At 33.9% G+C, this 15,531-nt stretch overlaps 1 protein-coding gene across 1 annotated transcript in view; it reads right to left on the minus strand.

The window, feature by feature from the left end:
- Positions 1-1,658: 1,658 nt before the first annotated feature.
- nero (deoxyhypusine hydroxylase nero) overlaps positions 1,659-15,531 on the minus strand; it is a 39,314-nt gene continuing 25,441 nt past the window's right edge. Inside the window, exons 4-5 of the mRNA XM_081765664.1 lie at positions 8,950-9,273; positions 1,659-2,304 (exon numbers count right to left, since the gene is read on the minus strand). Of these exons, the coding sequence (XP_081621790.1) occupies positions 1,994-2,304; positions 8,950-9,273 (635 nt within the window). The 3' untranslated portion in view covers positions 1,659-1,993. The remainder of the gene's footprint in view (positions 2,305-8,949; positions 9,274-15,531) is intronic.

Consider the following 15,531-nt stretch of genomic DNA (forward strand, 5'->3'; position numbering starts at 1 on the left):
TGCAAAATCATTATCATATTATATTCTTACAAGAAGACAGTTATAGATATGCGACAATCATTTTGGACATGAGCGTACATTGCAAATTTTCTGGTTGAGACAATCAATACTAATGAACTGTCAAAAATACATTTGCTTGCACGTGAACAATTAAAAAAATATTAATAGGACAATAACTGTTCAAGCGTTTATCAAGGCTTTGAATTTACTATGGCCAGATGAAAAACATGAGGACATTCTTCTGTTGTTGACAGATACGGCGCCATATATAACAAAAGCTGCAAAGGTTCTTCGAATTCTGTTTACTGATGTTTCATATTATGTGCACAGCAAATATGGAATTGCAGAAAAAATCCGTAGTTTACTGTATTTACGGATGTGGATTCTTCGAAACTTAACACGAAGAAAATATTTTTAGAAGTCTCTCACGCGTTCAGATTAAAAACTACAATTACCATCATAATCAATTTTGAAAAAAATGGGGCACTTACATTTCTGCAGCAATATATTACGCCAATCACTTTGAGAAAATAGCGAACATTATTAATAATCTGTCTGAAGATGATGCCTCCTTAATAAGAACTGTAAAACAGTTATTTCTTAATGGAAGTATACAAAGCGAATTATCTTTCATTGCTGTGACTATTCTGTAATATCCAACACGCTTACTTTTGCTGAAAGGCAGAACGAACCATTAATAAAGTCGCTCGAACTTTTCAATGATGTGCAGATCCTAGGTTTCGGGTGAGAAAGCACGTATCGTGCGCGAAAAATGTGAAAGTATCATTGCTGAAAATGCGGACCTCCGAAAGTTAGAAGACACTGCACTGATTCTTAAAGGAGAAAACAATGTTTCAACCGACATTAATCCAGGCACTATAGGCCTTTTCAAATATATACCAATAATGTCAGTAGAAGTTAAAAAAAAAAAAAAAAAAAAAAAAATCGATTTCTGTTATGAAGAATGTGATTACTGAGACAATATCAAACTATGGATAACTTGAAAAAGAATCTTGTAGTTATGTGGAAGCAGCAATAATTATTATTTCGTGGATGAATGAAAGTATTAGTGTATACTCGCAATTAATGGAAGCACTGCGATCAAGTGTTTGAATAAACCAGTCCTGGAAGCAATTAACAGAGTATTAACGTTGTATTTCAAGTAGTTCTGTTATGCAGAGGTTCTTGTACAGGCCGTACTAAGACATATTATGTGTTCACTTAACATTATTTAAAAACTAAAAATTGTAGAATAAAATTTTTCTAACTTAAGTTATTATAATGACCATTTAGTAATTATTTTCAAGATTTTTAGCGTTTACTTGCTTGCACCTTTATTTTCAAGGTTTTTAATGCCTGAACATCTGGGCTTTGCTACTTATGATTATAGTATTCAGGTTAAAAACCACAAAAATTTGAAATCAAAAAAATAAATAAGCATATCAATTTCGTTTTTGAATGTCGATAGATGAATAAGACTTCAAAACTGGAAGTGAAAACTAGACAGATCACGACATAATACCAATGAAATATGCAGTTCTACTTTTGTAAAACAACGAAATAAAAGGGTAAAGTATATTTGATTTATACAGAGGGCATTCTAATAGTCGTTAAAAATATAAGTAAAAATTGTCAAAATCAAAAATAAACACTCCATAGACGAACTTAGAAGGAATTTATTGGGTACTATATTTGGCAATGACTTTGAAGAAGGAAGTTAGCTACGGACATTGAATGTAGTTGATGTTGATATACCGAACTTGTTGATAAAGTTTCTATGTTGTATTTCAAACACCCCTTTCTGTTCAAGATGGTAATACTACAAGTAGCGAGCTGTACAAATATAATATAAATGAAGATTTTGTAGAGACCAATATGTAACAGTAAATGTTTATGATTTTGAATGTCCCTTTAAAATACACTTGTTTTGTCTTTCTTAAATTTAAGCTGATCGTAGTTGAATGTTTGTTTTCTGTGACAGAACCTGAAACAGTTAAGATGACACCTTCAATAAGGTATCTGCGTATTGGAATTCTGAACTACTTTCATATTCACACATATCGAGTGCCACTTCACAACTCTCCCGCACAACTTGCTTCTCGTCCTTCAAATAATGTTCCAAAACAGACATGCAGTCTTCCGTGGCGATGGCTCCCAACGCCTCTGCACATTCATGACGAACCATTTCGTTTTCTTCCTTATTACGCAATGATTCTACGAGGGAAGGAACAGCTGCCTCGTCCTGCATCTGGCCCAAAACGAATGCAATTTCGTGACGAAACAAACTACTACCAGTCTTCAAGCCTAACACAACGAAAAAAATGTAATTAGACTCAGGAAAAATTATATTTACTTTAAAATATACCAATGATCCAAGCTTCGTCTGCACTCCCGAATTTTAACTGACCAACATACCAGACTCCGACTGCGATCCTCATTGAATACATGTCAAATCGATCCTACACTGAACTGAGGGTTCATGTCTGTTATAGTTCTAACGTTGAAAGGAAATGTTAAATTCTAAACTTTCCTTTTAACAATTTTTCTAATGAAATATGTCATGGGTATTTCCGTTCGTTCAGTGAGCAGTACACACGAAATAGTTCATTGCAAAAACATTTTTATTTAGTTAATCAGAGAGAGAATGCTCACTAGCATGAATTAAATAATAACTGCAATATGTGTTTAAATGTTTAATCAAATAGAACCTAGAAAGTGATTGGAAGGTGCACAGACCAAGTTTTATTCCTGAAAGATAATGGACATGTGCCTGCTTAATGCATGAACTGAAACGCTACTGAACTAGTGACTACCGTACTTTGTTCCGTTTAAGCAGCAAACCAGTGATGTATACAAAGTTGTCACTATGATCTATAGTTTTTCCTTTATTATTGAGGGGCAGACAGTCCAATATATTATCTAAAATTCGCAACTGAGCCAAAAGTTATCTTAAAAAAAAACTTGTAGCTGAACAAGTGACTACACATATATTAATAAGAGGAGAAAACAACCGAATACTTTACACACCAGATCCTCTGTAAGGTGAATTCCAATAACACACAGTGGAAAAGTGAATGACTGGATTCGAACCCGGAATCTCCAGTATACTGTGCCGATGCTTTAACCACTGCGCTACCCAGTCCGCTTCCCAGAATAGCCACGCACTCTTTCATTTTCGAAGTCGGTGCTCTCCAGTCAGACCAGATGTTTGTATATGATTTGTACTTTGGTGTTATAGCTAGGCCCGAGTTCGAGTCTCGGTCCAGTCATTCATTTTTTCATTCTCTGTGTTAAAAGTACACTTTGCTTCAACTCAATGATTTTTCAACAGAGTCGCTTGAAATTTCGTGGAAAAACAGTCCCTAGAGAACTCTGGTTGGACAGATATTGTAACTGGGAAATATATTACTACTACACAGGATCCTAAGCACTACTGGCGCTAGATGTTAACAGGTTCTATGGCCGATGGAAACGCAAATTTTCGACATTAACTGACTACAGTGAGACTACTGGGGAACTACGTGAATTAGAAGATTGGAAATTCCAGTAAAGAAAACCTGAAGTAATGTCATTAGGATAATTATTTAGGGATATAAACTGGAACAAGTTAATAATAATAATAATTTATAAAGTGTTTTATTTAATAATAATATTTAATGCACTACTAATTGTACTGTTTCGGTATTCCCTGTCACTTTCCTCAGTTATATGGGCAACTCACATGCAATTTATCTCACTTTTTAGAATTTCATCTTGGATTATTCCGTGTGCACAGTGAGTTCAAAAGCTTGATAGTGTCATGATAGACATTCCTTGAATCTGAACTCCTTTTTTAGATAAGCTTTTGTGCTGTGAAAAACTTATGAAAAAGTTTAAAAAAAAAAGAAGAAGAAGAAAAAGGCGATTTGCAGAACTTCCCATTAACTCCCCATTTCTAACAGTCATTTTATGAGAATGAGAATGTTTTTATAATTTTCAAATTATATTCAACGTTATTTGTAGGTTAAAATTACATAATTATACACTTCCTTAACACACAGTGGAATTATTCAAGACAGAAATGTTTACATCATATAATCAATAATTACGAACTTACTATGAAGTAGCTCAGAAAGCCTCCTGTTTTTGAATGTTTTTCTCGATTTGCTGAATTGACAGACATTTTTCTTCAATTGTTTGTGTTCGAAGGTCTCCTCATTGCTTCTCAAAGTTCTGACCAGTACCTAAACCTTGATCAATTTTTTGTTCCGAAATCTTTTTCTTGATTCTGAGGGGTGTACTCGGCTTACAAAATGACTATCAGAAATAATTTTGAACTTGTTTTAACCGTATGTAATTTTCATGCGTACATATTCAGTTAATAAATTTCTTATTTGAATATTAGCACAAGTGCACATCCTTTACACGGTGAGAATGACGTTTAATAAATATAAAACTAAATAAATTGGAACATTAAACAAATTTCCACCTGCTAGAAGAGGAATTTTCGAAAACACTACATCACAGGTACGCTAATTTTTAAATGAAGGGTTCCTACGTCGAATTTTACACCTCCAATTTAAGCGAATCCTCATATTCGAGATTTTCTGAGAAATAATAATAATATTGTAGAAATTGCTAGTCTTACCTCCTTCAATACCAAAATTTTCGAAAACATTAAAACACGTTATCATTTTATAATGAGGAGTTTATATGTCGAGTTTCATCTCTCTAACTTCAGAAATACTTGAGATATCTTATTATTATTATTATTTTCTTTTTCAGAAAATTGAATCCCATTTATTCCCTTAGGCTATATATACTCGATATGCACCTTTTTTTTTTCTTTTTTTAAGTCATTTGTTATATCTTGTTTTTGTGACAAAAGAAGTTTTGTGCTCAAATTTCACATGGTATGAACTTGGGTGTTCATGAATGAATTACTTTTACGTTTTTATATAGGGTGTTCTGAAACATCAAGAAACACTGGAAGATGAATCCTCACACAAAAACAAAATCTTTAAATTAATAATAATAATAATAATAATAATAATAATAATAATAATAATAATAACCGACTTGAGAAAACGCATTAAAAAGCAAAAATTTATTATTATTATCTATAAGAAAAATTGAAGTCGTGCCAAGCCGAACAAATTAATGCCTAATATAAAAATATTTGGCACGACTACAGAAAGTTTCATAGACAATAGTAATAAATTATTTTCTGTTTTCAAGCGCTTTATTATTATTATTATTATTATTATTATTATTATTATTATTGGTTTTGTTGTCTGCTTTTAGGTCTTCTTTTAATTGTTTCCTGTCTTTTAGTGCAATTTTTGAAGCCGGTTAATATTTTTTAAAGTTCTTATTTATATATTTATTTTATTTATTTTTAGTTTCTAATGCGTTTCTGAACTGTTATGTTTTTTTTTTTAAAAAAAAAACATTTTTTAATGTTTCTATGTTTTTGTTACCCCTGTTGTTTAGCTAGATACTTAAACTAAAGGTAGGAGACTAACTCCCTATAAAAAGGGTCTCCCTACGAAACATGTGTGAAGAAATGCGTAGTAACTATCAAATTTACGGATTAAAAAAAAAAAAATACGGAAGAATCTTCCTTGGAAATAGGTCATTACATTAGTGGAAGCCGTATTAAAATATCATCTAGTTTAAAAGTAGTAAGCCTTTTGCGCAAGATATGGCGTTACTATCCCAAATCGTACAGTATTTTAAGAGTTGCAGCGGGTCCAACCTAATGTCATCACAGCTGACAGTCGAGGCTAGCAGATGTTCCCCCCCCCCCAAAAAAAAAGTTAGAATTCTTGTAATCAGACGTAAGGTACTGTGCTGTGACGATGAATGAATTTTCTGCAAAACAGATCTGCATTTTATAATTTTATTTCGATAAAGGCACAAATGTTGGGCAGGTCCATGAAGAAATTGGTACTGTATACAGCCACAGTACGTTACCAAAAGTAACAGCCAAAAGATGATTTATTCGCTTTCATTCTGGAACTGTGGACGGTAAGATGCTCGTCGCAAAATTGAGCAAGACCGGCATTTAAAACGGTATGGCATCGTTGATGACCTAAACATTCATCACGTTTTAAACCATTTGGAGAAAACTGGCTACAAAGATGTATTCAACAACTTGGTTGTGTGCAAACTACCTTACTATGTTGAGTCTCTGGTTGTAACATATTTTAGGATGAGTTTTTTCTTACTAGGCGTTGAGAGAGTTATTTGATTTTCTCAAAATATTTATTTATTAATTAATTTTTTCAAATATTTTATAGATATAGTTGGGAATAGTTTATTCGATCAGTGGGAACCGCACTGAAATATGACCAACCGTTCTCGATATAATCGCGAACAGTCCTACAAACATACATACATACAGGTGAAACCGCGAACTTCTTGTTTGAAGTCGGTTAAAAATGGGCTAATATGGGTGCACAAATGCATCATTTCAGTTATAACTCGCCGAAAATTGGGTGAAACGATATAACAAGGGTCACAATTCGAGAGCGAAATGTAGCATGAAGTTCACGTAAAAGAACATAGTAATTATTCTATTTCTAGATCCCATTAATGTACTAGTGGATATGAAACATGTGTCAATTTCCAGTTTCTATCATTTTTTTGTAGAAGACCTGATGAATCTACTTCTATGCTTCGAGGCTAATCCAGTCGCCGCTCCAGTTCTACATTCAATGTTACATTATTTTATGCCTAAATTCTATTAATATACTAGTAGATATGCAATATATGCCACCTTTCAGTTCCTGATCTATCATATTTTTGTTTCCAGAAGACCTGATGAATCTCCTTCAAAGCTAATCCTGTCGCCGCTCCTGTTTTACATTTACTGGTATATTAATAAAGTCTAGGCCTGAAACAAACACTATGTTATTTGACCAGACATTCATTCAACATTTCGTTCTCTAATTGCACTTCATTTTATCAATGGACAAATTCTCGGCGGGCTATAGCTTCGAAACAACACATTTGTAATGCCATGTTGTTCCATAATATATTTCACGTTTTCATGTGAGGGTTCATTTTTTACTGTCTTCTGTTGATGTTTCCAAACACCCTGTATAATTTTACGAAGTATATAGACAGATTAATATTATAGAAATTGCCTTCCTTTCTGCTCCCTTAGGAGAAAAATTTTTGAAAACAATAAAACATGTATTACTATATTTTTAGTTAAAGTTGTCAAATTTAACACTTTTAACTTCAGCGTATGCTTGCATTCAGCATTTTTTTGAATAATGCACGAAAGAATTCTCTTACTTTTTCGGACTTTCCAGAACATTATATGAAATTTTCCCTGATATGCAAATTGCTACACGGATATGGAAAAACAAGACCAAGAAAACATGACAATGATGATACCATGAGTAATCTATTTTTACTTAATTATTAAGCGTATGGGACACATCTGCAGTAATAATAACATACTGACTCACTTGTAATTCCTATATTATGTATTTTTTTTTTTTAGCTAATATTTCAATTGAACGAGTAGTCAATCATCTTCAAGGCATAGGGTTATTTTCCTATGCAAATCTTCACATAGTTGTGACAACTTACAGTAAAAAATTAAATGAAATCGTTAAGTTTAACGTTCCACGATTATGCCGGTTAGGCTAAAGAAAACGGTGATAATGAGAAATGAGTGAAATGGTGGAATGAAGAAAGTGGGAGGAAACGGAAGAACCCCGAGAAAACCCACGAGCACGGTGTTTGTCCACCATAAAGTCTACACGACGCGAACTGGGATCGAACCAGAGACCCCAAGCACCGGAGATGAAAGCTCTACCACTAAGCCACCGCGCCCCCCACAACAACTAACAGTGGTTACGTAATATATAAATATGTCCTTATATAAGGTATTCACGAACAATTGTAATTTACTAGTTAAAAGCTCCTGTCGTTATTTAAATAAATTCAACTTGTTCTATGATGTTTTAGGAGTAACTCAATGAGATTTCCCAGCACTAATTTTCATTACGTCCATCAACAGATGAACGCTTAATTTTTTTTAGAGTTCAGCGTTGTCAGATCAAACGCTACTGCAAATTTCATAACTATTACAATCCACAATTTATGAACTTTTGTAATTTTTAACAAGTTTAACAAGTCCTAAAATCTGTTTTTGTTAATGTTATTAGTAATAATAGTATCCCAATCTTTTTGAATGATCCTCTTATTCGTGTTATTTCTCTTTATTCTAATATAATATGCTTCAAATACGGTCCTTCCTATGTAGGAGGAGGCCCGATGTACAACTTCCACATTTCGTATTAAATGTATAGTGATATGGAGATGTTTTAACGATTTTGATACATTTTTTTTTTTATCGTCACGACATTCCCTAATATGTCCCATTATTCTGGTGCCAATATCTCTTTCGATTATCTCTATGTATGTAGCACTGCATTAACACACGGTCTGGTAAATACCACTTAACGTATATATTACCACGAAGTAGTTTTTGTAATGACTTAGGGACCTTTCCATATTAATAGGAGGCTTAACTCCGAGACTGTATGCCATTCATTAGTAAACCCAATTCAGTAATTCTAAGTTCTTTCACCAAATCACCCTGAAGAGGAAGTCTAAATGCTCTAATATATATGTTGATCCAAATATTTTCTAGTCTGATAGTTGTCACAACTATGTGAAGATTGCGAATTTCATTGCAAACTGCTAAATAAAAAATAAATAAATAAATATAATCTTTCTTACATAGTTTTGGAGAGGGGTGATAGCAGGGGTGTCCACATGGGGGAATACCCTCCAACCACTAGAACAAAACCTGCATTCGTTACAAAATATTTTTTATAAAGGGTGAGGCAGCATTCATTGCATTTTCACTATTAAAAATAAGTTTAAATCGGTTGTTTTCTTCTTTCGTAAATATACTACTGCAAACCTCTTTATAAAAACACTTACCTTCACACAATGCTTGTATACTTTCCGGAGTTCTTTGATTTCTAAGTGTGAACATCGCTCGATATCTATCAAATAATGGTTTTTCATCGTCCAAAAGAATGCTTTTTAGAGTGTCCACATCCAAATCTTCCGATGGAGGTGTAGGATCTATGGAGCAATAAGGATTTACAGGGAGATCACTGCACTTTTCTGCATTATTTTTAATCCATTTAATACGTTCAAAAGCCAGCTCACAAGTTTGTGCCACTTCAGGAACAGGGTCATTCGAGTATTTTTGTAGCGTATCCAACACATCCACAGAACCGATTGCTCCAAGAGCTTCACCTGTATGTAAAAGATTAAGAGTTAAATGCAATTCAGCCACATCTTTGTTACAATCATTGAGATACTAATAATGTAATAGTCGTACCTCACATCACCCTTTGTATGTAAGTAAATTTAATTTATTTGATATTTCGTCTGAAAATTGTCAGGCTTGGTGACGAAAATTAGATAAGCTTGTTATGACGGTTATAGAGGGAGAAAGGCTATTAAAACTGCATAGTAAAAACTGTTCTAATTCCGACATATTAAACTATTACTACGTGATGACACATTGTTTGGATACATATACAAAGGAAATGAAAGTTTTGTTTAACAAAATCAACACGATTAATCCTAAAGTAATATTTTTCATTGAACATAAAAATAATAGTCGTAAGTATTTTTAGACTTCTATACCTACGAACAAATAACAAATTCATAGGAAGACCACAGTAGGCACGATAGAAGTGTGTTCATGCTGCCTCGGTGCATTCCCCAATAACGGAGACCAATGTATGGAGAAGCTAATGTTTTGTGTAGGGTTCCGGTCAAAATTATTTATCAGAAACTGAATGAATTATTCAGACCAAACGGAGGAATATAAAGTACTTAGTGGGAGAATGGTATTCTGAAATAGAACATACTATTTATTAGCAGCCAACAACACAGAAACACAAAAATTATTATTCGGAAAAAAATTTCCATTAGTTTCCATGTTATCCAAAAGTAAATACGAAATCGGAATCTAGGTTTCAGATACAATTTTAAAATGACACTTGCATCCCGTCTTCAAAGACTGTATTGAAATCAGTAACCGAACCGTTTAACAAGAGCTATTATACTATTTCTCTTCAACACGGACATACGAAACATTGGGGAAAGAGCCCTTTAAAGCTGTCCCGATGTATACATCAACAAGTGATACTTTGGTCTTGCACTTTGATTTTGCAGAGAACTGGATGGTTGTGTTGCAGGAAGAAATCCAAAGTTATCATTGGCAAACATCCCAAATGTCAAAAATGAAATGAATTTTTTGAATTTTATGCCCCACGGTATGAGGGCTAGGCTAAAGAGACGGTGATGATGAAAAATGAATGAAATGGTGGAATGAAGAAAGTGGGAGGAAACGACAGAGCCCCGAGGAAATCCACGCACACGGTGTTTGTCCACCACAAAGTTAACTTGGCGCGAGCTGGGATCGAACCAGGTACCTCATGCACCAGAGGCGAACGCTCTAGCACTGACTCAAATCTCAATATTCACATGTGTTGGAGGGGACACGGCACTAGTCCTAAACGGCAAAAGTCCTAAATGGCACAAGACCTAAAAATCATTTCGCGGCCCAAGTCCTAAAAATCATTTCGCGGCACAATTCCTAAATGGCACTGGACCTAAAAATCTCTAGTGGCGCTACCAACGCGTCCGTGCCAAGAATACTGCCAATCTGTTAGTCAAAGTACTGTTTCATATTACAGAATCAGATTCTAGCTTAGCTCTTACAAGTAATTTGTATAAATACATATTCTGTCGTTCTGAAATTAAAAATAATAATAATAATAATAATAATAAATAAAGCCTATTGTTCTTTCTTGCTGTTTGCATGATAGCATTTGTGTGGTGACAAATATTAACTACCTATCAAATGTGATTCCCAGATCTTCCATAATATCTGTTTTTTTATTTTTTTTTTATTTCCACCTCGTATTAGTAATATAATGTGTTTTAGTTATATACGTCATAAATTTGGTTTCTTTGTGTTGATTTGAAGTAAATTAGTTTTACACATAATATTTTCTTTCCGTAGCAAATAGTTGTCATACTCGTAATTAACTCCTTTTTACTTGTTACCATTATTAACAATAGTTTTAGTATTACTAAATAGCTGTTACCGTTGGAATTAACTATTATTATTATTAATCTATATTATAAAATTGAAAGTGACTATGTTTGTGACTCTTTAATCTCTTGAACCTCCCGACCGATCTAGATCAAATTTTCAACCTAGATGAGTTTCTGGCCTGGGAGTGTTTTTTAGCTATTTAGTTTGACGGTACAACTTAGGGGAGGGAGAGGAAGGGGGACGTAGAAAAAAATAAATAAAACTTAATAACTCTTGAACCACCCGACCGATCTTGATGAAATTTTGAATGTAGATGAGGTTCGGGACTGGAATGATTTTTATCCTTTCACTTTGATGAAGCAACGTAGGGAAGGGGATGGAGGGGGAGATATACAAAAATCAATAACTATAAAAGTAAAAGTGACTATGTTCGTGAATTAGTTACTTTTGAACCACCCAATCGATCTCAATCAAATTTTCAACATATATGAAGTTCAAACCTGGGAAGTTTTTTTTTTTTTTTTTTAATATCATTTCGACAGTAGATCTTAGGGGATGGGGAGGGGAAATATATGAAAATAAATAAAACTTAATAACTCTTGAACCATCCGACCGATCTCGATCAAACTTTCAACATAAATAAGGTTCGGGCCTGAGATGTTTTCGTTATTTCACTTTTACAGTGGAACCTAGGGAAGGGGAGGGGGAGATATATATATATGTAAAAAATAAAAATAAAAGTGACTGTCTTCGTGACTTAATCACGCTTAATCACAGGACCGATCTTAATCAAATTTTCAATATGGATGAAGTTCGGACCTGGGGTGGTTTTTATCATATCACTTTGAAGATAGACTTTAGAAGAGGGGAGGGCAGGGGAGAAATCTATAAAAATAAATGAAACTTAATAATTCTTGAACCACCCAACCGATCTCGATCAAATTTTCAACATAGATGACGTTCGGGCTTGGGATAATTTTTATCATTTAATTTTGACGGTGCAACGTAGGGGAGAGGGAGGGGGAGGCGGAGATATATATGTAAAAAAATAAAAATAAAAGTGACTGTCTATGTGACTTCAATCTTGAACCACCTGACCGACCTCGATCAAGTTTTCAACGTAAATGAGGTTCGGGCCTTGGATTGTATTTATGTATCCACTTTGACGATAGAACTTAGGGGAGAAATTAGGAGGGGGTAGGGTTGCCAGACGTCCCGGTTTTCAATGAAAGAATTAACTGTCCGGAGAAAGCCTTTCGGGACGCCTATTTGTCCAGGTTTTCGTTCTTCAGATTGAAAAAATAATGCTTCAACCTTAAGAACTAGTATGTCTCCACTAAGAACTGAAAGGTTTTCTGAAGATTTGTGTAGCCAAATGATGTTATTTATTTATTTATTTTACTTGAAATTAAAAATTTTGAAAATCACATCCATTCTACTGTCCTATGGGTTATTTAGTTCCTAGAGAGGAAAAAAGAATTTTAAAAAATATAGAAATAACTTCTTGAATATCACTTTCAATAGAAATGAACGCCTTTTTCCCGGTAATGGGCTTTAACTACGCCTGCAATGAAATTGCGCACACTTTTTCGGTTTTATCACTCTTATCTGATAAACCGTTGACAAGCTATCAAAGTACAGGATTTCGCACAGAAAAATTAAGCAATGTTATCAGATGGAAATAATTATCTCTTCCGTTATGTTTGTATATGTGTGTGATTTTGTTGACAAGAGAAAGGAGTTCACAAATTGGACACCAAATGGAAAATGTTCTCTCTTCTGTTATGTTTGTATGTGTATGTTACATTATCGACAGTTGTTCACAAGAACTGAATACCACAACTAATTAGACGATGAATAGCGTCTTAGTAGTTTCCTCTGATTGGTTAAATGGTAAATGGACTTTTCAGAAATAAAATTGAAATTTAGATCAATTCCGAAAGGAGATACCAATACACCAGTGGCGTATTTAGGGGGGGCTTCCGGGCTTAAGCCCCCCCCCAAAATCTTAGTTACTATAGTAAAGTATATGAAATATCTTGCAGAATTTTCACATTTTCAGGCAAAGCCCCCCGAAAGTTAGCAAAGCCCCTCCCGAAACAAAATCGTAAATACGCCACTGCAATACACAAAGAAAGGAAGATTTGAAGAGATATAACTTCATATTGAAGCAGTATGAGATACTTAAAGGTGATACATATTCAGAATAAGAGACAAGGAGAATTAAATTTCTAAAAATTGAAGCCTAAAAATTTTATACTTAAATCGGTAACGGAGAACTGCTTCATTGTTAGAACTTTCATCAACAATGGCGATACACTCAGCCGCTGCATGTTAACCGCGCTTAAATTATTTCCTCCTGTCTGCCGTCTTCTGAGGCTGCGTTTTACGTATCCAGTCCAGTGGGTATACTATACATATCTTTGCAAGTGAAGTGAAGTGAATTGAATTTATCTGTCGGTGTAAAGCAGTCGCGGATCGAGATTAAGACCGGGGGAGCTAGGCCCCCCCTCAGTTTTTTGTGTGACAAAAATAATTGAAGCTATTATTTATATATTTTTGAAAGTTTATAGTAAACTCATGATATATCTATCATAGTGTGGGTTCTGACTGCCCCCTTCAGTTTTTACCTCCTAGGTCCGCCTCTGATGTAAAGGCAACGTTCTTCTTTCATATTGCTGGTGTCTGATGTATCAAGTATTTCCATCATGCCCAACCGTAAGTGTTCTTCACAGGAAAAATATTCAGTGGAATCGTCATTTATAAAACGAAGAAAACATGACTATGAATTGAAATGTAAAATGTGTTACATTAATATAGCGCATGGGGAAAAACTGGATATTAAAGACCACATAGCGTGCGAAAAACATAAATCAAGCACTATTCTGCTAGCACTTCAAAAACGCTTTTATTTTCCCCCTTTTTCTGATAAAAATTTTCAGTAATTTTTAGATTAAATTTCGTAACAACTTCCTCTAGCATGAGAAGTGGCAGTAAAACAAATAAAGGTATGTGTCTTGTTTAATTTTGATCAGGGTTGGCAAAAACCATGGTTTTTATTAAAAAAACAAAAAAAAACGTTTTTTTTTTTTTTTGTTTAAACCAGGTTTTTATGGTTTAAATGATTTGCTCTACATATTCATATCATATATGGACAGAAATAAGTTTGTTTCGCCTTGATGTTATTATGCAACAACCTGGTTATGCTGGAAGGGGTCACATAAGCTTAAAGCGGAATAAAAACCGCTTCTCGAGTTACATCCGAGAGAAATTGTCCTCCATTTGAACTCGGAACCAGGACTAATTGGCCACAAATGCGATACGTCTGCCGACTCACTCACGAAGGAATCCTGATAAAAAAAATACGTTGTACTGATCTTTACATGCTTCTTAATATAACTGTCAAGTCATTTCAGAAGGACAAAAAGATAAACAGTTGCACAAGTGAAACCATTATACAGAATTACATATGAACAATTTCAAAGTACTACGAAGTACAGAAGAACTAATTTAGTTCAAGTTAGTTAACAACGACTTTTATTTGTCCAAATTAAAGAAATACACCGACTTAATCTGCATATCAATAAGAAAAGTGAATAGAGATACGAATTATTTGAGTCCACTTTGGCTCAGACTCATTTATACATAAATAGATACCAAAAATACTTATTTCACTAAATGCCTCTCGTGGGATCTGTATACCCCCCCCCCCCCCACACACACACACAAACACAAAAAGTACGGCATTTTCGATGTATTTTATCCATAGTAAACATTGAAACGAAACAATATTTAGAATTTTTCTTCGATTGCAATTACATAACAATAATAATAACTACAAAAAATCACAAAACAAACATTTAAAAACTTGTAAAAAAAAGTTGCTTTTGTAGTATAATCTTTTTGAGTAATGAATGGGGAATTTAGGTCTGAATATAATACGAATAATATACGGGAGTGAAACGTGATAACCCACAAATGTGTGTTCATCAAGATTTTACAAACACTTACACTTTTACGAACATTTTTTTGTTTTTTGCTTTAAACCAGTTGGTTTTTTTGAACCAATCTTGGTTTAAACCAGCCAACCCTGATTTTGATACTGTATTTTTCTTTTTGCCAAACTTTTGGAGAGCCTGCATAAGTCTTTTACGAGATTTATTTTTTGTTTATAACAACTCTGAAAGAATTTTTGAAGTTCTGCTGAGTTTAGACTGGGGAAAGAGAGACATTCTTTCCTGCAATTTTCAACAAGCACATCATCTATGATGTCAAACATATAAGTTGGTCTAGAAGAAGAGAACCTTTTTCGACCCACATGGAATTAATATTGAATTAGATCTAACGAAGACAGATCTTTAACTCCTTTGTATTCTAAAAGACTGTTCTGTTAAGTTTGGTAACCATAGAAATTAGTTCCAGCAGCAGTCGTAAAAGTT

Source organism: Thermobia domestica, chromosome 7, assembly GCF_964235325.1.
Source record: "Thermobia domestica chromosome 7, izTheDome1.hap1.1, whole genome shotgun sequence".
NCBI classification, from domain to species: domain Eukaryota; kingdom Metazoa; phylum Arthropoda; class Insecta; order Zygentoma; family Lepismatidae; genus Thermobia; species Thermobia domestica.